This window comes from Lycorma delicatula, chromosome 4 (assembly GCF_047948215.1).
Source record: "Lycorma delicatula isolate Av1 chromosome 4, ASM4794821v1, whole genome shotgun sequence".
NCBI lineage: Eukaryota > Metazoa > Arthropoda > Insecta > Hemiptera > Fulgoridae > Lycorma > Lycorma delicatula.
The window spans coordinates 158,243,655-158,268,213 of NC_134458.1; the positions used below are offsets into that span (position 1 = coordinate 158,243,655).

At 32.1% G+C, this 24,559-nt stretch overlaps 1 protein-coding gene across 1 annotated transcript in view; it reads left to right on the forward strand.

Moving 5' to 3' along the window:
* The window catches only part of LOC142324026 (23 kDa integral membrane protein-like), an 81,585-nt gene that overhangs the window by 45,127 nt on the left and 11,899 nt on the right, over nt 1-24,559 (forward strand). Inside the window, exons 2-3 of the mRNA XM_075364592.1 lie at nt 21,989-22,177; nt 23,472-23,642. Coding sequence (XP_075220707.1) covers nt 21,989-22,177; nt 23,472-23,642 — 360 coding nt within the window. The remainder of the gene's footprint in view (nt 1-21,988; nt 22,178-23,471; nt 23,643-24,559) is intronic.

Here is a 24,559-nt window from a genome sequence, read left to right on the forward strand (position 1 = left end):
ATTCCATTTTTTCAAAAGGTAAAGTAGTTGACTGATACCTTATACTGAAAGTTACAGGATTCTATCTGGAACGGTTTTAAAGTTGTTGAGGGATTTTCATACTATTGACTCTGTATTAATTAGGTCAGCAATATGTGTGGATACTCTACTCCACCCTTAAAACAACGAACTGCTCCAGTATTTGGCTGGATGGATGAAGAGAAACCTTGGTAAACCCTTGATCAGAGCAGCATAACAAAATTTATAATTAATTATAAAATAAGAAAATATGTAGATGAAATTTTGAAATTTTAAGCGCCCCAAGAGAAAGTAATCCCATAGAAAGTAATTAAGGTACATGTTAATTATTTAAAATATAGACACCTGTAATAATATTAAGGTAAATACATTAAATATAAAAAATAATTAATTAAATAACTAAAAATAATTAATAATTAAAAAGCATTAATGAAGATTGTTTAAGCACATACAAGTTTGGCATGAGTCAGTTGTTTAACAGCTGCTTTTCGTAGTCGAAGGTCCTAAGGTTGAAATCCTAGTAAAAGTTGTTTTTATTCGGATTTGAATACTAGACAATGGATACCGTTGTATTTTTGTGGTTGGGGTTCAATTAAACACACGTCTCAGGAATGGTCGGCCTGAGTCTGTACAAGACTACACCCGTTTACATGCCATACATATCATTCTCACTTCATTGGACCGTGGAAGGGGTTGCTTATTGTTCACTAGTTGAACAGATTGGTGAACACCAGATAGTTGAACGCATTAGGAAACTAAAAAAAAGTATGGAATGCAGTAAACTTGTTTTTCTCTTAATTTTTTATTTAGTATTATTTAAAAATTCATTGAAAACGTAATATTTTTTTTTTGTAAAATAAATCTCTTAATTGTATTTTCTGTATTTTAAATGAAGATTTTTTTAAACGGTTTGGTAATTTAATAAAAATGTCAACGGAAGCATAGTAAGACTTTTTCCCGTAACCCGAAGTATTATGAAGAGTTACACCTCGTCATTATTAATCCTAAATATACTCTCCTATAAAGTATAATGTCATCTAAACATATATAGAAAACTAATTATGGTAACTTAAACTTGGTGTTTTATATACACAATATCCCACGAAAAACTGTAGAAACTTTCAGGACATCTACTGATGAAAGTAATGAAAAAAGTTGATATAAACATAGATCTAGAAATGCTTTGTTTTTGAGTTACGGCTAGCGAAACATTTCGCCCGGATTTCAGCTATTCTAATAAAGTAAAGCCCTACTGAAATTTTTGGGACTCAAATTAAGGTGTAAATTTGGTAATTTCTTATGTAATAGGATAAAACATGTACCAGAACTGTAACGCAGTAGATTTTAAGATATCCGACGTAAAACACATAATTCAATGACGAAAAACAAGTCTTTTTTTTTTTTTTTTTTTTTTTTTTTTTTTTTTTAGGTTTGTAGTACAATACCTTTGTTGATAAATGACTAATAAATCCGGAAGCTTTAGTAACAAAATGAGAATTTAATTTTTTGAAAATTAATGTAAATACAGCTAATAAAAAGTAAATAGAAACTTTTAAAAATCGGTTTTTTATTGTAGCAAAATAGACGAAAAGTCGTATTATTCTTTCTGTACCTAAAAACATTCTTTTTAAAAACAAAAACACTAATTACTGAAAATAATTTTAAAAAGTTTCATTGAAAACAAATTGTTCCAAAATTTTGTCATAAATAATGCCACACCAATCATTAATGTGAAATCTATGTTGGAAACTAGATTCCACAGTACTATGGTGGATTGTCTTCACTCCATAAATGACTATTTTTTGAATTAATGACTCCGTTTCTTGTAAAACTGGTTTTATCAGTAAATAGAATGAATTTTCCGCATTAACGTTGTCTAGAAGCCAATGACACAAGTTTAACCGCCGGGGGTAATCTGTTGGCCGCAAATTTTGAACCTTCTGCAGACGGAGAGGATATAAATTTTCTTTCCGTACGATTCGTTCATCACACTTTGCTTTTTTGACAAATCAGTGCAACATGAAATTTGCCTTGTACTAGCGCCTGCGCTACGCTGAATACGCTGAATCACACGATGACTTAATTGGTGTTCAAGAAAACGAACACGTTGGAAATGATTCTTTCGTTCGTAAATGCTGATACACCGAATAATGTTTAAAAAACATGCTTTAAAAAGAATTTTTATTAGGTACAGAAAGAATACGATTTTCTGTCTATTTTTAATTTGTTTTGCTTTAATAAAAAAAACGACATTTAAAAGTTTTTTACTTTTTTTTCTGTATTTCTATTAATTTTCTCAGAATTAAATTCTTTACAAGTTTTGTTACTAAATCTTTCGCATTTATTAGTCATTTAACAAAGTTATTGTACTACAAACCTAAAAAAAAAAAATTGTTTTTTGACACCGAATTTTGTGTTTTACATTGGATATCTTAAAAACTATTGGAATGGTACTTCAACCTGTTTTATCCTATTTCCCAGCTCAAATTACATAAGAAATCACAAACTTTACACCTTAATTTGTGTCCCAAAAATTGCATCACTGCTTCTTTTTATTAGAAGAACCGAAATCCGGGCGAAATCTTTCATTAGCCGTAACTCGAAGAGAAAGCGTTTCACCTATGTTTAGAAGATCGTTTTTCACTATTTTCACCAGTAGAAGATGTCCTGAAAGTTTCTCCGTTTCTTTGTGGGACACTCTGTATATATATATATATATATACACATATATATATTCAGTGTCCCACTGCAGTTTTTGCTAGAAAGAATGGTCACTCATTCTTAAAAAAAAGTAGCCATCTTTACCATATCAGAGAACGGAACTATTATCGTATAACTCAACACAGCAATACTTCGTCTTATGAGAAAGAGCCTTATTATGCTTCCGTTGCTGTTTTCATGAAATAAATTGCCGAACCATTTAATAAATCTTCCCCCCATTTTATTTAAAATATAATTAAAAAATCTTCTTTTAAGGAAACTATTATTTTACTCTGTCATAAATTTTTAAAATAATACTAATTAAAAACAAAAATAAATTTGTCTGCATCCCGTTCAACGTGTATCAAATATGTGCTCAAAATAATTTTTAATAATGGTTTCTGAATTGTAAATTATTTTATTGTAATTTTTTATATTTAATATATTTATTACAACATTATTTTATGTGTTTGTATTTAAATAATTAATGTGAACTTTAAACATATGTATTTTTTTATCTTATAATTTATTTTTATTTTTATATAATGTATTTTTATGTTCCGATCGGAATAAAGATTTATTTATTTACACGAAAACTGTTTTTTTGTCAGGTTTGGTATACATTTAGTCATTGCTTTTTTGTTTTTTTTTTAAATAAGTAATAATTATTCTTTTTAGAAAAGATTACATATAAATAAGTATAAACACAAAAATAAGTTAACTTTTTTAATTTTCTAAATTTCAATTCTTTCATCTCATGATATATTCCAGCTTTTGTATTTTGAATTATTCACGTTAAGCTTCTATTATCGTTTATTTTCCTCATTACTTCTTCATTTCTTATTTTATCTTCCCGTTCAATTTTCTCCAATCTTCTCCGTGTCGTTATTTCGAAGAAAATTTATGTGTTGACCGTACAAGAAATTTGATTGTCTTATGTAAAATGTGTTTGACAAAAAATCGTAATATTTGGATAAAACTGTATTCTAACAGCAAAAGAATTGGTTATGGAACTTTCGAAATTTAATCACTTCCTATTTTTATTTTTGCTAGGTGTTTAAAAATTAACGCCCTTCAGTAGCATTCAATAAAACTGCATCTTTTTTACTTATCAGTAATTATATCGTAACTGAAGATAAAGTTTTATTAAAAAAATATAATTTGTTGTTAAAAAAAATGATTATCCAAAATTATCCTCTGTATTGGCGTAGACATTAAATTTTTACTTTTTATTGATCGTTTATTTACAGTTTATAAATAATAAATAAATAAAAATTGATCACTGCCCTATAATTTTAAATTTGTAACTCCATTGCTGCTCTATTCTTGAATGACAAAGTGATGGTCATAGTGTTGGATGACGTTCAAACAGCCATTGTATTGATAAATTGAAATACCACCTACATAAGTTGTTGACTTACATTCGAGAATAATAATAATTAAAAACAAATTATATTAATGGTGTCAAGGTCTACTTTAATAGTATTTATACTGTACTTTTAAACTAAGTTGCATTATAAAATAAGTTTATTATGCAGCCTTGAGCTATGTAATAATTCACTACGTGTATGTTATGTTATCTTATGATTATTTACCGTATGTATATTTGTACTTGAATTTAACTTGTTACATGCTATGCCATATGAATTATCGGTATCTCGGTCCATAATTTCTATTTATTTTTTGTAATAGATATATGTTTTCGTACTTATTAAATTTAATGACGTAATAAAAAGTAGTTCAACTTACGCAGTATTAAAAAACCCAATTATTCACATCTAATCTGTCTTCATTATTTTTTCGTTAAAATTAAATAGATTACCCGTAATTTATGAATTTAATTATGTGTTATTTTAATTTCCATTTACTTCGAAGTTGTTAAGATATGTACCCTTAGTAATATATAAATTTCTCAAAATATTTAAATTTATTAATTTGTTGAAGACAGCAAGAAAATAATATTTATTAGGCACTTAAAGGGACATATTTTTGTAAAAGTAAGGTATTACTTCAGAGGATGAATAAGTATAATTTGTATAAACGCAAATGAAGTAATGAAAAACTGAGTTTTAAAAAAATGTTCGCCAGTGTTGTTATTTTTTAATCGTTAAGAAATGTGCTTAACAAAAATATGACCTTAATTAGACGAAATATCGAGATACTGAAGGTAATCTTGCTCTACAGCCTCACCCACTTTAAGTTAACCTTTTAAGTTGAAAATTTAATGGCATCAATGCCCCATATATAGAAGTAATCTGACCAAGTTTGGTCAAAGTCGGTACAATATTTCTGGAGATATAAGGTGATTTAGAGGCCGAAACTGAACACACACGCGCATGCACGTACATACGAACATTAACATCCGGAAAATTTCCATCCGTTGTTTTTCGTCCCTTAGGTGTCGAAACGTCAAGATCGGGTGAAAACCGCATAATGCTCAAATTGGACCGATTACAATACTTTCTCTTTTAGAGCTCTGCTATAACGCTATCTAGGCTGAAAAGTAAAAATTATAAAAATCATTTCTACATGAGGTAATACAAGTAAAAAAAAAAATTATTTGTAAAAGTTTAAATAGATATTAATTCATTTTAATTAATATAAATTTAGTTATGTGTATCGTGCAGTACTAATAAATTAATTGGGTAGAAAATGTTGATGATGGTTGTATTTTTTAACTATTTCACATCGATAAAATAACTGTAAGTTTGTGTGAATGTGCGCGCACGGATGCGTGCGCGCGTGTGCTCTCTCACTCTCTCTCTCTTTCTCTCTGGTTTACGTTATTGTTATTATTATTACATAATAATGTGATAAATTCATAGCGTGACAATTTAATATCACAATGGTGTGTAATCTCAAGGTTGCTTCTGTGATCAGTAATTTTGTAGAAAATAATTTTTTTATAAATTTTGATCTTGTCCTTGTTATAATAAAATTCCATTTATTAAACTCACGTATTCAAATTAAATTGAACATTTTTTTTTTTTTTTATTCCTTGAAAATAAATTTATTATGTTGTATGATGGTTTATATATAATTTATACTTACATTATTCATATAAATCTTGTTCATCTGGATAAAATACCAAAACAATTTCAAATGAAATTGAGTTAGGTCAGTTAATAACAAGGTCACATTATCTGTACCTTACTTATAAAGGATATAATCATTACTTAATGTACTTATGTACGTATTTTTATGTACATTATTACATAAATTATATGCAGATTAGTGTAATTTTTATTTATGAATTGTTTGTTTTTACTATAGTGCAGCGTTTCTCAACCCGGAGGTCGCGGTGATATGAAAATGGGGGTCGTGAAATTAGTTTACAACTACACGTAACCATTAATGAAATCACTTTACGAGAAAAAATAATTTATTATAAATATTTTATTAACAAATATGATAAGAAAATAAATTAATGAGTTGTTTGCATTTGTTTTTCATTTTAAAGTTTCTTCATACGTGGATCTACGTTAGAAAAACGCAAAAGCGAATTGTTTTCAAGTGATAAAAGTCGATTCTTATAATTAGTTTTTAGCGTAAATATAGATGAAAATCCCTTTTCACAGAGGTAAGACGTGACGAAAGGGATTAATATTTTTTTATGTTTCTGTGACTAAATTTCAATATTCATTTCGACGAGCAAGCCAAAACGTATCTAAATCATCAGTAATCGTAACGTTTTATCGGCAGACATTTCGATGAGCTGGTCGTGAATCTCAACCGGTAACTTAGCAGCTGCCAAAACGTTTTCACTAAGTGGATTCACTAACTGAATCCATTTATGATCTCTCGAGAAATCATTTTTATCTTCCGGGAAATACTCCGCCGAATGAATTTTTCTTACGTACCAGGTATCGAATGCATCTTCATGCTATCCAAACTGTGGTGAATAATAATCTTCTTCATCCAAACTTTTCTGAATATAATCGGAAGTGAGTGAAAACATATCAAACCTTTGCTTTTAAAGCGAATAATCAGATATCAAGCTTCTTGATGAAAGCGTGAAGTTTGTCTGTCATTAAGAAAATGTTTTTATCACATCCTTTTAAATTCACATTCAAGTTCCTTAAATGTGAAAATACATCAGCTAAGTAAGTCAATAGCATCATGTAATCATTCTATAAAACATTGAGAATGGCGTTTGTTTATCCTGGAAAAATATTAATTCATCTCGCAATTCCAACAACCGGGTTAACACTTTTCCCCGTGATATTCTGTATGTCAATTGGCGAAACCAACCGAATGGATAATAGTTGAGAATTTCATGCACTATTTTGCAAAAGAAAGGATTGCTGAGGGCATTTAGGGTGCCGCCTGGGCTTTCCCGCGTTCTTCTTTTGTTCGTTTTGCAATTGCTAAGTTCTTGTTCTTGGTTTGATTTACTGTAATTGCATATTAACTCACTTATTTTACCTTCGGGTGGGTAGTGGATTTCAATTCCTTTGCTTAATCTGTTTACTCAGTGTTGTTTGAGACTAACGTGAAATGTGTTTTGTTTTTAGGTTTGTTGTGTTTTAGGGATAGTAGTACACCGATGGGAATGTCACATGTGACATTCTCATCGTATGACATTCCCGTCGGTGGCATCCTGACTGAGGCAAGAACAAGGCTGAGAGATGCCTTTTGTCGATGTTTTGAAGATGGCCTCCGGTATAGCCCATAAGGGCTTGATACGGAGGGGGTGGCGTGGCGACCGTGTCTGTCACATGGTGGGTGTCTTCCCCTACTACTGCTCAAGATGTATGGAAAAGAAGAGATTTTTTCTTTTCGCCCGTTTCATCGCATAGTTTAGCAAACAGTCTACTGGGTAACGATCAACTTTTAATAAAATTAACAATTTTTACCGCTTTACAAAGGATTTGTTTGAGATTTTCCGGTATATTTTTTCTGGCAAGAGCATGTCTGTGAAAAAACAGTGCGTCCATCCGCCCTTAATATAAGACTATATTTTAGTTTTTTCAGGAATCCTCTGTTCTTTCCTGTTATCGCCTTTGCACTGTCACTACATACTATAACACATTTTTTCCAATCTGTGCTAATAGTTCTTAGTAGCTTCATAAAAAATATCAGAAAAATATTGTCCTATTGCATGACCAGGTATTGATTTGCAAGCAACATATTTTCTTTCGTTGATCTGTCACTGCCGCATTCATATCTCACAAACCATAAAAACTGAGAAATTTTTGCCATATCTGCTGAGTCATCAAATTGAATACTAAAAAATTAATTTGAACTCACTTATTATCTGATCGCAAAGGTATGAAGGTACATAAAGAATAATACGATTTTCTGTCTACTTTTCGTCTGTTTTGCTTCCATAAAATATCATCTTTAAAAAATTTTTAATTACTTTTTATTGGCTGTATTTACATTAATTTTCTCATAATTAAATTCTCTGCGCAAGTTTTGTTATTAAATCTTCCGCATGTATTAGTCATTTAACAAAGCTGTTTAATACAAACCAAAATAAAACCTGTTTCTCGACACCGAATTTTGTGTTTTACGTCTAATATCTTAAACATTACTGGAAATACAGTTCTAGGATCTGTTTTATGCTATTTCTCAGCTCATATTACATAAAAAACCACCAACTTTACTCCTTAATTTGAGTTGCAAAAATTACAGTAGGGGTTTTTTTTATTAGAAGAGCTGAAATCCGGGCGAACTCTTTCGCTAGCCGCAACTTGAAAACAAAAATGTTTCCAAACCTATGTTTACATGAACGTTTTTCATTATATTTACCAGTAGAACATGTTATGCAATTTTCTCCGTTTCTTCGTGGGACACTCTGTATAAGAGCCGCAAGAACGCGTGCTAGTGAATCGTTTGATGCATGACACATTGCTATTTCTTGTTGGAAGAAGCCGTACTCTTTTTTATTGTATGTTAACTGAGCGTAGACTTTGTTGAAATTGTACAATACACATCTGTATTGACAATACGGTATAAAAATGTTGGCCCCACCTTACGATTAACCGAAACAGCACCCCATACCCGATTTTCTAATCGTAAGGCAGATACTCAAATATCCGCTGAGGATTTTCATCATTAAATTCCTGATGTACCAATTAACACGACCAGTAAATGATAACGTGCCTCGACCGACATGAAATACAACATCGAGTCTATCTGTCCATCGATAATGGGTTTGAAAAGCCAGTCGCAATAACTAAGACGTTTCGGTTTCTGTTTTTTGTGCAGTTGTTATTCGATAGGATTTTAAATTTAAATCGTGAAGAATCTTACGGTAAGATATGTATTTTACAACATTTTGTAGTGGTCATTTATTTATAGGTTTTTCGTACCGTCTAAAATGTTTCTTTAAATATCATCTATGGCATCTTGAGTCCTAACGGAAGATCGCCTGTTTCGTTCTGGATTTGAAATCGACCCTGTTAAATCGTTTGTACGCAAACGTTTAATCGAATCGTATATGCTATTCTTTACTGTAATACTGGCGTTTGGAAAATTTTCCGCGAATATTTGAAACGATCTATAACGTGTATAAGCTTCCAGTATAGCAATTCCCTTTCCTGGATCGAATAAGACATTTTTTGAAAAACACAACTGCAAAGAACAAATATATGCTGCACTAAAGCATGAACAGTTTATAATTTACAATAAACGATAGTAGTAATATACATAACCGATTGTGGCGCTAACAGTAGTTGCGACGGTAACAATGTTAAAGGTGACCTCTCAAATAACTGCAGTTCGAGCCGACTCGGGTCAGTTTTAAGTTGCTGAACTGGTATTTACAGATCTCACCCGTTAAGATGTTTTAGAATTTTTACTTCCCCTGATTTATTATTTATCACACATACTCGTAACTTTTATAAATTGTTTTAAAAATATTAATTTTAAATTATGAAAAGTATTATATGAGTTTTAAAAGTATTAAGACTATGTTTATTACAGCATATGTCGGCTTAATAGTTTACCTCACTTATGACTGTATTTTTTATAAAAAATAATGATTTTTATAAAATAGTTTTCTCTTATTTTATTACAGAAATATAATTCCATTGGACAAAAATTAAATGTATTGAATATTTTTTTTATTGATGGAAATAATTAAACAGTATAATTTAAATAGTAATGATTATAATTTATAAAATTACGTAATTATTATGAAATATTTTAAGTTTTTTTTGCGCATAAATTGCTGTAAAGTAGTTATTTTTCTTTTTATTATTTTTTAGTTTGCCGGTTCAGTTACTGCAGAATAATAAAAGTAGAATTGTCTCGCTTGGTTGTTGCTGTTATAATTTTTCCATCAAAATTAACTTACTAACTCACACGTGTATTGTAGCACGTGCGTGGGTGCTCAATTGGTTCATTTGACCTTGCCCGTTGTTTTTTAGTGACCTCTTGATTTTCGACTTGTTAAACTATCCTTCTGTTTAAAATATTATTTTATTATTATTATTATTATTATTATTATTATTACTTTTTTTGTGTGGAAAAGGTTTTTAATTTATTTTAATTCATTATGATTACTCTTTTTTTTATCATTAAAAGAGATGGTATATTTATTTATATAAATATTCTGTAATTTTCTTTATTTAAAAAAAAAGAAGTGTTAATGATAATGTTTTAAATGGTAGATAAAAAAAAATTGTATATACCAAAACCTCTGAATTTTTTAATTATCGAAAAATAAAAATACTGTTTTATTATTACTTTCCTGTCTAGATAGCGCTATATCAGAGCTATAACTCGAGAAGGGAAAGTATTGTAGTAGGTTCAATTTGGACATACGCGGTTTTCATCTGATCTTGACGTTATGACATCTAAGGAACCCAAAAAACCGGATGGAAGTTTTTCGGATGTTAATGTTCGTCTGTTTTCGGCGTTGGCCTCTAAATCACCTTATATCTCCAGAACTACTGGACCGATTTTGACCAAACATGGTCAGATTACTTCTACATATTGGGACATTGATGCCATTAAATTTTCAACTTAAAAGGTCCAAGGGGGGGTGAGGCTGTAGAGCAAGGTCACCCTCAGTGTCTCGAGATTTCACCTAATTAAGATATTTTTCTTAGGCGTATTTGTCAACGATTAAAAAATAACAATATTTGCGAAAAACGTTTTGCAAATTGACACCACCATCCCAAAGAATTCTGTTGTAGTCGTGTGCTATGTTGTGACGTCAGAGGTGAGCGGTAGATTTAAGTAAATGAATAATATTTAAAGTGTAAAAAAGTAAACTCGGTCTGGCTGGGTCTCGAACTGGATCGCCTGGATACCTGGTACGTTAAGCCTCATGGCTATACCAGTCTGCGACCGTACGAGCGAAATTTGTTCTATGTAATTTGTGAAATTGCATTAGTTCAGTTAATGCCTACCGTCGCCGCTAGTACCGCCACATCCGCGCGAATTAAATACGGTATGCGCGGGCGCTTTAGTTAGAATCACTGGATTAAATAAACGAAAAAATATTATATTTTTAAAAAATGATAAATATTTTAAATTAAGTTGTGTGTGTAAAGCCGTGCATCAGAAACAACCCACAGTTGTAGGACTTTCCCGGAACGGCGGCTTTAGCTGCGTGACGGGAAAGTCCTACAACTGTGTTTTCAGCTTTTATTTAATTAACTGTGTTTTACAGAACCGAAATAGTTTTATGGGGAATGATATTTAATATTAGTCATTCTTGAAAATAATGTACGAGTCATTTAATAATTAAAGAGACAAATTGTTTTGAAGGTAAAACTATTTATTTAATCGATGTAACATTCTTTTCACGTTTCGATGTAATTTCCAGCAAAATTATTAGACTTTTCTCGTATCCGAATCGGCTTGTTTGTGTTGTGTCTGCTGCATACATAAGAAAGCAAAGAAAGCGTTTTCTTGATGTTGAAGCCAATTTAGAACATTTCTTTGACGTTTCCGTTACCATTAAACGTATTTCTAAGTAGTGCAAACAGCTGGAAATCCAGTGGGACCGAGTCAAAACTGTATGAAGGATGAGATAGTACAAGGTCATCGAAAAATTTTGCAGCACTTTAAAAAAATCGTATCTCATAAAGTACTAAAGATAATCAAACGAGTATATTTTGTTACAATTCACCAACTCAAAAAGTTTTTTTATATACCTTAGACTGTTTCAATATAACCGCACCACACGTTTATTTTTGGGGAATCTCTGACATACACAATAATTTCACATCGTTTCATCCGTAAACATACACCTTTTAAAAATGTTTCGTCATCCTCAATGTTATTAAGCATTTTACTTGCGAATTCAACACGTTTAGGATGATCCGTAGGTTTAATTTGATGTTTAAGCTGAATTTTGTAAGCGTGAAGGCATAAACGCTTGTGCAACACATTTTGAATAGTTGTCTTTGGAATTCCTAACGGTAAACTTTGCCTAGAAATAGATTTTTTAGGGCTTCTTAAGCAACTTTGGCGTATTCGCTCAACTGCTTCGTCACTCGTTCTGGGTCGTCCGGGGGACTTTTTCACTTCCACGTTGCCAGATTCCTTAAACTTCTCGTACCACCGTCTAATGCTGTTTGTATGGGGGGGGGGGGATCATTGTCATAAACACGCCAGAAAGTCTGTTGAATAGTTATAATTGATTTATACTCCGCAAACCACAAAACACACTGTGCTTTCTGCTGAATTGTCGCCATTGCACTGACTGACAGTGGCGCAGAGGCGTTGTCCACTTCGGCTCAAGGTCACGGCCGGTCACGTCGTCTAAAACTTGATATCCTAATTATTTTGCAGTTCCAATTAATACTTTATCTCAGTTACATAGGGAGATATAATTTTTTTTTATTGCTGCAACCTTTTCGATGTACTTCCCGATGCAATTCTTCGATGGTTTCTCAAGTTACCTGAGCCTTTTGAAGCCGGACGTTGTCGTGAAACAGAACGATGCCTTTGCGCTGAAATCCAGGGCGTTTTTTTCAATATTGCTGGCGTCACCTTGGTTGAAATGCATGTTACAGCGGTATGCGCTGTTTATTGTTCACTGATCTTCTAAAAAATCGACAAAACCTAGCCTTTTGCATCCCATCAGAATAACTTTTCCTGGTGATTGTCGGGTTCGGAATATTTTCTTGACAGGTGAACTCGTGCGCTCTCACTCCGCGCTCCCTTCTGATTTCGGTTGATAATGGAGAATCCATCCCTCATCACAGGTTAGAATACTAAAAGTATCATCTTCCTTCTGATATCGTTGTTTCAGCTCTGTACACTTGCGAAGATTCGTCTCCTTATGACGATTTATCATATGTCTTGGAACCCATATTGCGCTTATTTTACGGTATTTTAGCTTGTCGGTAATAATATTACTAACCGTACCAAGACTTACTTGTAATTTTTCAGCTGTAATCTTAACTGTAATCGGTCGGTCTACATGGATGTGAGAGTCTACGCGAGTTTCAAGCTTGGGTTGAAATTTCTATGAAAACGTTCCTCAGCTAGCTATTGGCGGTTTTTATTTTTACATACAATTAAAAATAAATCCGCTATTGGCGAAAAAACTAAAAATATTCCCTTAATTTGTTAATTAACAAATTAAATAGTTATTCGTTCTAGTCCACTAGTGCACGCTTTTATTCTGCATACTTTTCCGAACCCATTCTAATAGTTTGTTTACTGTATTGAATTTTTTCGAGGTTAAGGCCTTTTTGAATCTCTGTTGACTCAGCTAAAAATAAAGCCTCACTAACTGCTTTTATGTAAACACGTACCCGGATGCCTTGCAAATTGCATAAGTGAATGGTACAATTACAATTTTTTTTTTTTTTTAATCTTGACGTAGTACAACTAACTAGTGCTACTAATTTTAATGTGTTAAAGTTTTTTTTTTGTAATTAAATCTAAACTTCGATTATATTGTTACCTCATAAAAAGTTATAGTAAGATCTGAAGTGTAGAGGTGTGGATAAGGTTACCCCATAAATATTTTAAGTCGAGATACTGTACAATCAAGATTTAGGAGAAAAAAACGGTATTCTAACTAATCCAAAGACCTTTACTTTATATTTAGGTCTTCATACAGGAATGACGTAGTTTAGTAAGATTGTGTCAATCGTATTGATTTTATTACGTATGCATTACAGTATTCAATATTACATCCTATTTAAATGTTTTTATCTCTTTGTTTCAATACTGTATAACTTATCTATTCTCTTTTATTACTCATTCAAAATTATCTAAAAATATCTTTACTGAAATAAATGGTTTTTTTTTAAAATAAAGCATACAGCATATATTATAAATAATTATTTTTTTAAAAAAGGCTTTGTATTCTTTTTAAATTTAAATTAGGTTTGTTTTTTTTTTGTTTAATTTACAAAATTTTTGAAAATTAACAGACGTTGTCGTATTAGTAAAAGTGTTTGTTTTTTGTTTAAAATATTAAAATTCATGATTCTTCATTATTTATTTTTAGGTGTTGTAATTTCAATGACAATTAAATGTTTAAAAAGTTACTATTATAGTTTTATTTATGCTAATTTATAAACAATTTTTTTTAAACTAATAAGTATAATTGACTACGTGTAGTTGTGACGTGAAGTAGATTTTTATTATGTTCATTTAGTTAATTTAAAAAAAGAACTGAAAAAAATATTCTTAATTTTATAGTGTTATTACTATTATTATGTCCTGAAATATATATAAAGTGTCCCACGAAGGGACGGAGAAACTTTCCGGATATGTTCCACTGGTGAAAATAATGAAAAAAGTTTACACAAACACAGGTGTGAAAACGCTTTGTTTTCAAATTACAGCTAGCGAAAGATTTCGCCCGGATTACAGCTCCTCTAATAAAAAGAAGCCGTAGTGTAATTTTTGGGACCCGAATTAAGGAGTAGAGTTGGTGGTTTCAAATGTAATTTCAGCTGGGAAGTAGCATAAACAGGTCCCAGAACTGTAACTTCAGTAGTTTTTAACATACCTGACGTAAAACAGAAAATTTGGTGTCGAAAAACTACTTTTTTCCAGGTATCTACTACAATAGCTATGTTAAATGACTAGTAAATGTAAAAATGACTAAATAAATAATAAATGTAATGTAATTTAATAGGTAACAATAAATTTAAAATAATAATAAATGTAAAAAAATGACTAATAAATGATTTAGTAATAAAACTTTCAGAGAATTTAATTTTGAGAAAATTAATGTAAATACAGCCAATAGAAATTTTTAAAAATCGGGTTTTTATTGAAGCAAAACAGACAAAAATAGACAGAAAATAGTATTATTATTTCTGTACCTAATAAACGTTCTTTTTAAAGTAATCTTTTAAGCATTCTTTTTAAACATTGTTCGGTGTATCACCATTTACGAAGGGGAGGGTCATTTCCAACGTGTTCGTTTTCTGTTGAACGACAAGTAAATCATCATGTTAATAACGAAGATCGTGTGATTCAGAATATTCATCCTAGCCAGGCACTAATCAAAGCGAACTTCATGTCGCACCGGTTTGTCAAGAAAATGGGGCGAAAAGAAAATCTTTATACTTTCCGTCTGCTGAAGGTTCAAAATTTGTGGCCAACAGATTACCCCCAGCGGTTAAACTTGTGTCATCAGCTTCTAGATAAAATTAATAAGGTAAATTGAATTTTATTTACTGATGAAGCCACTTTTATGAGAAACGGAGTCTTCAGTTCTAAAAATAGTCATTTTTGGAGCGAAGACAATTCACAAGGTACTGTGGAAACTAGTTTTCAACATAGATTTTGCAATAATGTTTGGTGTGGCATTATTTACGACAAAATTCTGGGACCGTTTGTTTTCAATGAAAATCTTACGGGAGATGCATACGTTCATTTCTTGAAAAATAATTCGCCTGCTTTTTTGAGGATGTACCTTTACAAACTAGGTTTCAAATGATTTTCCAACTTGATTGTGCAACGCTACATTTTCTTTAGTAGCTAGAAATCACTTGAACGCTAATTTCTTAAACTAGATTGGACGCGGTGGACCGATCGATCGGCCACCACGATCACCTGACTTAACGCTTTAGGTTACTTCATTTGGGACTGTATGAAAACGATAGTATACCGACAAAAAGTTAATATTAAAGAAGAGTTACTCGTTAAAATACGAAATGCTATTGAATTTATATGAAACGATCCTGAGATGGTACGGAAAGCCACCGGAAATATTTTACGTCGGGCAGAGTGCTGTGTACATTTTGAAGGATGGAATTTCGAACAATTACTGTAACTGAGGTTTGTTCTTCTGTTACCGTTTATCATTTCACGTATTTAATTTTTTTTATTTTGCTAATTAAGAATGTTTATTTAGTTACAGAAAGAACAGTACAATTTTCTGTCTATTTCTCGTCTGTTTTGCTTCAGTAAAAAAAAGATTTTTAAAAGTTTTTATTTGCTTTTTATTGGCTGTATTTACATTAATTTTTCATAAATAAATTCTCCACAACTTTTGTTATTAAATCTTCCGCATGTATTAGTCATTTAACAAAGCTGTTGTAATACAAATCCGAGATAGGACTCAGAGCGACGTAGGCTTGTAGGATACTAAGGTTGTGGCATCTTCAGCATAATATGGTTTTCAGTGCGAAGAAAACCACTATGATGTTTCTCAAAGGCCGTCTAGCTGCGACACGCCACCTGCGTGTCGTGATGAACGGCCATCCGATTAGGTATGTTACCGTTCAGAGATATCTGGGTGTCATCCTTGATGAGAGACTTCAATTCAGGGAGCACCTTCAGGTTGTCGCAAGGAATGCAATTGTTGCCTTCTTTGGTGTTAGTAGAGTCATTCATCCCTATTGGGAGTTGAATTACCGTATCATGCGCATTCTTTACAAAGGTATCTCTGAGGCCATAATGTTGTACGCTGCGCCCGTCTGGGCTCATCGTTTGCAATTCCAATGATATAGGGGTATATTAATGCGATCCCAGCGATTTCTGCTGCTAGCTGTTGTCGGAGGTTACAGAACTGTCTCGAGAGAGGCAGTTTCTGTGATCACCGGCAATAAACCTATCGACATTCTAGCTACTGAACGTAGCGAGCGGTATACTCCCAAGAAGGCAAGTCTTCTCACTTCTAGGAGTTTGCAAGAAATACAAGACTAAAGCTTTTGACTCTTGGCAAATTAGGTGGAACGATTCTTCTACTGGTCGATACACGCATGGTATATTTTCAAACGTTAGGGAGTTGCGAGCAATTAGCTGGGTTTCTCCCAATCGGTTCTCAACGCAATTCCTCTCAGGGCATGGGTGCGTTTAGAGATAGTTTGGCTAGATTTGGTTTGTTTGAGTCGGGCTTGTGCCCCGACTGTAGAGTCGATGATACTGTGGACCATGTCCTCTATGTCTGTCCCCGGTACGAAGCTGAACGTACCAGAGTTGTCAGAGAACTAGAGAGAGTAAATTCCTTTCTTGGTCTGCGAGTCAATTGGCAGACTCGCAGAGAATGGACTATTGTGGCTGGCTTCCTTCGTTTCCTCGCGCTCAGCAGGACTACTGAGGGAGTATAAGTAGAATAGAACCCCGGGTGGCTAGGGACCGCCTGGACAGTTGATTGGCCGGAGGTAGGCGTATTGGCATCAAGCCGCGGTTAGATAGAAATTGGTATGATTATTTTGACTGTTTAGCTGTCGGCGGAACGGCGACTACTGCACTGCCGAGGGCATGGGTTACCATGCAGCCGTGAGGTGTAGCGCCGTTTCGACGAGGGCAATTTTTAAATGAGCATACGACACTGTCGGAGGGATGCCGACTGCACTGCCGAGAGCATGGATCCCATGCAACCGTGAGGTGTAGGGACATATCGACGATGGTTGAAATAGAGTAATGTCACGCGGGACTCTGCGATGGAGCTGAGTGGGAGTAGGAGGTCTGTCCGCCTATCCTTAGTGGACCCGACCGGAGTCCGTAAATTAACCTAAGTCTGGAGTATGAACTAAAATGAGTTCACTAATGGAGCTAGGAGTAAACTCCGTTGTTGCGAGCAACATTGCTGGTAGTATGTTATTATTTCTATTGCCTCGAGCCAAGCGGCATTTACAAATTGGCTCTGTAAAATGTAGAACTAGGCGCGGGGTTCGTGCTTCCGTGAACTCGATACGCTAGTTTAGAGAGAAACGATGTAGGGCATTCAAGATGTTCGTATGAGGCCTGCAGCAAAGGCGAAAGCTTAGTTAAAAATCACCGATGTAAATGTCTATCGAGGCATTTACATCGGTGGCATCCCAACCTAGGCCTAGCTTATTACTGTGAGGTGTAATCAGTTGATGGTCTATAAGACGACTCCCGTTAAAGAAGCCTATCAGGGCTAAGAACGAGGGGTTGTGGCGATCGGAATCGTCACAAGTTGGGCGTCTTCCCCTACGGGGATTGGGAATATTGTAATACAAACCTAAATAAAACTAGTTTCTCGACACCGAATTTTGAGTTTTACGTCGGATATCTTAAAAATTACTGGAGTTACAGTTCTGGGATCTGTTTATCCTATTTCCCAGCTCAAATTATGCAAGAAACCACCAACTTTACTCCTTAATTTTGGTCCCAAAAATTACAATAGGGCTTATTTTTATTAGAAAAGCTAAAATCCAGGCGAAATCTTTCGCTAGCCATAACTCCAAAAAAGCGTTTCTAGACCTATGTTTATATGAACGTCTTTCATTATTTCACCAGTAGAACATGTCCTGAAAGTTTCTGCGTTTCTTTGTAGGTGACCCTATATATATATATGACTTCATGGAATTGTATTTCTAAATCTTTTCTAATTTATTGTCAACGACTTTATAAGTGAACCTATTATTAAATCGGACTGTTCTTGAAGATGTTAGGATATTCCAATTAATATCTAACAGTATTTCTAATCTTTTAACATTATCAACCGACTGAATTTTGAATTATGAGTTGCTGGGTGCACTAATCGCCCAAGGGGAGCGGAATCGGACTCTGCTCTGTCCCATTTTTTTTCGGGATTCGACTTTTCTCGGTAGACGATGGCCTATGCCTTATGCAACTACACATCAGATCGGTTTTCCCTTGCGGCGTATATATGGTTGCTCCAAGACGGGTCAGTACTTCGTCGTCAGTTGCTCATCGGTAGAGCCCGATCACGATCTCTCGGCCTTGAACCCGGTCGGCCTCCAAAAATAAAATCCGTCGGTTAAGTACGAAATACCACTGTAAGAGAATTGATTCATTCATCCCGTGGGCGGGAATTTTGAGTGCTTAATGGTCTTTGATTGGCTGTTGGAAAATGAAGGTGGACGAAAACCAAAATGTCTCTTTAACAGCCGAGCGCAATATTTGTTAGCAAGAGGATAGCCTATGAAGGTACCTAACAGCAGATTCTTCAGGTTTGGTATTATCATATCTAGCCTTAACTTCTGTGTTGATTTGAAGGCTAATTGGTTGACCTGTGTTGATATATTCTCACTTCGTTTCTTTTTGTCCTGTTATCAATCGCGTGGGGGAACCCGCAACGGTGCGCCTTTTTATTCTTTTAGTTTGTTGTTATCATATTTTATTTTTGATCGTGAATTATGTGCCATCGCGTAAAATTTGAATGTTTTAGTCAATATCCTTGTATTTTATGCTTATTTTGTTTCTATAAATTGTTTTGCTTCATAAGTTATAAATGTTGAGTTGACTCTGTGATGGTGTAAATTGTTCGTACATTTTTTCTGCATCTGTAGACGATTAATGGTCTAGTCTTAAATATGGAACTTAAAATTCAGTACTGTATATTAATTTTGTAATCTTCGATTGTTGCGTTCTTCAATGGTGTGTTTTGTATGACGATGAGTATTCTTTCTTTGAGTTTTTTGAAGCGAGATGAGAGAAATGGTTGTACCATTTTTTTTATTTTTTACGACTTTTTTTGTCTAATAGAATTATTACTTGGGGAAACCGATCGAAACTACAATTTATTAGTCCAGAAAAACCCAAATCGGGTGAAGATATGTAATTTATTATGCAATTAATATGATATATTTTAGATATATTTTGAGCGTCTCATATCGAAGAAAGTTAAAAAAATTATCAAAAAAGATAGTTTCCTTTAGGGTTTTTTTTAATAAAAAAATGTATTATTTTAATTAAATCCTATAAGTTAACAGAAAAATGATTGGAAAATAAAATAAGGGTACTCTAAATTTTTTGAACTTATTATGAAGCAGTTGTTATCAAGCCGGCCCCACAACTGAGAAGAGGGATGGGCACTCCCCGTCTGCACTCTGAACAGCGTCGGCAAACAGATCATGGTCATGCCTCCCACCCGCGCTGCAAACAACGAAAGCGAGAAGCACAACCACAACCAGCTCGCGGTCCCGTACTCCATGAGGTGCTCCTGAGCAAGACCATTTCCCCGTTGGCCGACATAAGTGCGCAGGTACCGATTTTTTGCAATTTTTTTACCATGTCGCTGCCCGCCTCAGACGTGTGCGTAGATGTTGTTGCACAGACGTTGGGTTGGATTTATCCGGGGCTCTACCGTGTGATAATCTCAACATTACATTAAATAAAAGTTGAGATTATGATGTGGAAGTATCCATCGTTTGCACAGCACTTAAAATTTAACCCTTTTCTTAGTAATAATAACATTTTTTAATTATTATTACTTTTACGATCAAATCGTTTTGTTAATTTTTTTTTGTGTAGTCACTTTTCTAAGCAAGAATTCAAGTTGCAATTAATAATATCCGCAACAGCAATGAAAATTGATTTTTTCGTTGTAAACCGATGAGTTTTCTTTTGTACGACAATGTTTTAATTCATCAAACCAAAATTAACGGTCGATTCGACAGTGCAGTCAACAAAAACAACATGATATCTTAGCCGTAAAGCTTTTCAAAAACAGATATTTGCAGAACATTCGTTTTTTTTACATTAAAAAAAACAATTTTCTTCGATAACTGTAACAAATAAAAATCGTTTAATAAATGTTATGAATTTTTTACGGGAATTATGTAAAGGTTGGTATCTTACATCTATCATATCAGCTAATCATTAGTGGTTCTATCTATAGCGATTCCGAGTATCAAACGCTCCACGTAAAAATAAAAAATATTTTTTAGCATTCTTATTATTACATTCTTCTTTGATAACCTGTTATCAAAATTAAAAATATCATTCTTTTTCTAAAGTCTTTTAAATATTTAGTAATCAGTTTTAAGTCGATAAAAATAAATAAAGTAAAATAAATACAATTTTTATTCTCTGGGTAAAAATTGATGGGCAAAATTTGCTGAATTTTTACCCAGTGGATTAAAATTCAGAAACTTAGTGCTGATCAGTGATGTTGATGAAAGTTAGGTAAAAACTGTAACCCACCGGGTTGGTCTAGTGGTTAACGCGTCTTCCCAAATCAGCTGATTTGGAAGTCGAGAGTTACAGCATTCAAGTCCTAGTAAAGCCAGATATTTTTACATGGATTTGAATACTAGATCGTGGATACCGGTGTTCTTTGGTGGTTGGGTTTCAATTTATCACACATCTCAGGAATGGTCGAACTGAGAATATACAAGACTACACTTCGTTTACACTCATACATATCATCCTCATTCATCCTCTGAAGAATTATCTAAATGGTAGTTACCGGAGGCTAAACAGGAAAAAGAAAGAAAGAAAGGTAAAAACTGTAAACCCACCCAGTTGGGTTGGTCTTGTGGTGAACACGTCTTCCCAAATCAGCTAATTTGAAGTCAAGGGTTCCAGTGTTCAAGTCCTAGTAAAGTCAGTTATTTTAACACAGATTTGAATACTATATCGTGGATACCGGTGTTCTTTGGTGGTTGGGTTTCAATTAACCACACATCCTCAGGAATGGTCAAACTAAGACTGTACAAGACTACACTTCATATATACTCATACATATCAACCTCATTCATCCTCTGAAGTATTATCTGAAAGGTAATTATCAGAGGCTAAACAGAAAAAAAAATAAAAGGTAACAACTGTAATTTACAAAACAATACTGATAATAAATGAGACCTAAGTATGATCGTTCTTGATAGATAGAAAAATGTAGACCTTATTAAAAATAAAATTTTGTTCTAAATGTACTATGTAGTCAGGTAGATTTTGTTTGTTGAAATTAGAGACTCATGCAAGAAAACAATAATGAATAAGTTATGCTTTAATAAATAATAATTGTAATAGTGACAATATAAATATTATTTTTGTTCTTTTTAATTTTTCTTTCAATTAAATAATTAATATATATTTTAATTCTTATTTACTAATTCATATAAATTCATTTTTGTATATTGTATTATATGTTTTTCTTCTTTTTTTTTAACAGTTGACTGGAATTTTATTAATAGGTATTGGCATATTTGTAAATTCAAAAGCAAGTAATGTTAAAGAATTATTGGCTGGAAATGTATCATTTGCATCTATGTTACTTATTGCAGTTGGTGTAGTAGTATTTTTGGTAGCATTCTTTGGTTGCTGTGGTGCCATTCAAGAAAGCCATTGTATGATCATAACGGTCAGTGTTTAATAAACTTTCTTTTTTCTTTTGTTTTAACATTTATTCATATAATAATATTAATTAAAAAATATTTATTTAGGGCAAATAAATTAATTGACAATTACCACTTAACATATGGTAATTGTCAATTAATTTATATTAATTCATTATTGAAAAAATATATATATCAGATTTCTGTGTTGATAGATCAAACTGTACACGCATAATATGGACACAAGCATTTTTATGGTATAACAAAGTATATCATTATAAAATAAATAATAATAATTTTAATTGTATTGTATATTTTTAATAGTGAGGGTAAAAATTTGGCTAGATTGTTAACTACTTTAACATAACCTGCTTTTTCCATAACACCTGTTACATCTCAAAAAGAAGCATCTTTGATTATGCAGTATAAAAATAAAACCCACTGGCCAGATTTGTGTTAAATAAACTGTTTGTTTACTGTATATCATTCAAGTTTTAAAAAAAAGAAAAAATTTTGCAGTTGTTTTTTTTTTTGATGGGCATATGAACTTATGTGTAGTTACTAGAAGTGAATGCCATTTATTTTAAAAAAAAATAACATAATGATATTTAGCTTATATCATTATGATATTCAAAATACAGTATATTTAAACAAAAATAAAATAAAAATAGTTGGAAAATTTAGTATAAAAAATAATAATTAATATACTTGTAAGAACTTTGGTTTATGTTAGGTAGAATGCATTGTGAATTTGGGTTTCTTTTCTTATTATCAAAACATAGGTTTTGTGACTTTGCATTTCTAGTAAACAGAATTTTTTTATGTGGGCCGCAATTTTGTATTAACAAAAAAATAAATAAAAAATACAAAATAATTTTTTAAAAATAAAAAAACCTGACTAAAAAATTTTAATAAAAATTTGTAATTTATTCAATTCTTTGAATTTCAAATTTTTTGAGTCTACTCTAAATTAAGAGTGTAATTTTTTGCTAGTTTTTTAAAATTTGGATTGACCGATAAAGGCAAAATGTATACCTATTATTGCATTTTTGAAGTTGGTTTTACCATTATTTTAAATTATTTTTATGAATTAATTAAAAAAACACAAATAAGATATGCTCTTTTAACAACAATGTTATTGGTTTGGTATATTAATAGCCCAGTCATATGTGCATATTTATTTTTGAATCCAATTAGTTGTCCTAGTAGTATACAGTAAGTTAAAATTAATAATTAATTTTCTTTTATATTTACAAATAATTACTTATATATAAATTTTAAAAAAACGTATTGAGTAGTTACATGTTTTTATTGTTTCAGTATACTATATGTCTTTTAACGATATTCTTCTTTGAAGTTGGAATTGGTATTTTAGCATTCGTCTACAAATCAAAAGCACAAGACTATTTGTCAGTCACAGCTGACAGAATTTTTGACGGTTATAATACTAATGATGATTACAGAAAACTTGTTGATACTGTTCAACGTGAGGTACGTACACTAATTAAAATTTTTATAAAATTATAATTGGGGGAATGGAACGTAATGTTGATGATAGAAGTTTTCAGGATTGTAGGATGAAGATTAGACTGAAAGAGTTATTTGTAATGTAATGTTCCGTGTTGGCATTCATCAGAAGTTTAGTCTTATTGAAAATGTACTTCCTTATTACATTAAGTAAGAGTTAAAAATGTATCTTAAGTGTATCATAATGGTATAGCTAGTACAAGCTAAATTGGCTTAAATCCACTTATACAAGTATACATAGTTTAAAATAAAGTACATAATTTTTTACTTTTGTCTGTTAATGACTTATCCATTGAAATCTGGCATTTATGTCACTTTATAAAAATAAGTTATTTGTAAAAAAAAATTATTTTATTTTAAGTTTTATATAATTTATTTTATTCATTCATTTTATATAACAGATTACTCACAACAGATAGTACAGTACTACATCAATAAAGAGAAATTATTTATGAAGCACCAGTTACCATGTGGTTGTGAGTGTCCTTGCCAGGTGTAAAGCAAAGAATGGAGTAAATCTGCGTGCCAGTTCAATTTGTACAAGGTGTTATGTATTAAAGTACAGAATGGTGTAGTGCTTACATTAATTTACTGTTGTTAACAATTAAGTTTACTCGTTATTAATAGAGTTATAATAAATTGGTAATAAAACATAATTACACTGGTTTAAAAAATAACTTTTTTTTTGTGTAACATCAATGAAATTATCTATTTCTAATTGATTTTGCAGCTGAATGTTAAAAAATAACTGAAAAAAGATGTAACATGTGTAGTTTTTTCTTATTATGAGCAATATTGTAGATGTCATAAAAGATGGCAAAAAATTATAATCAAAAGACTAATTTTATTAAGAATGTTTTTTATTTATCATGAAATAACAT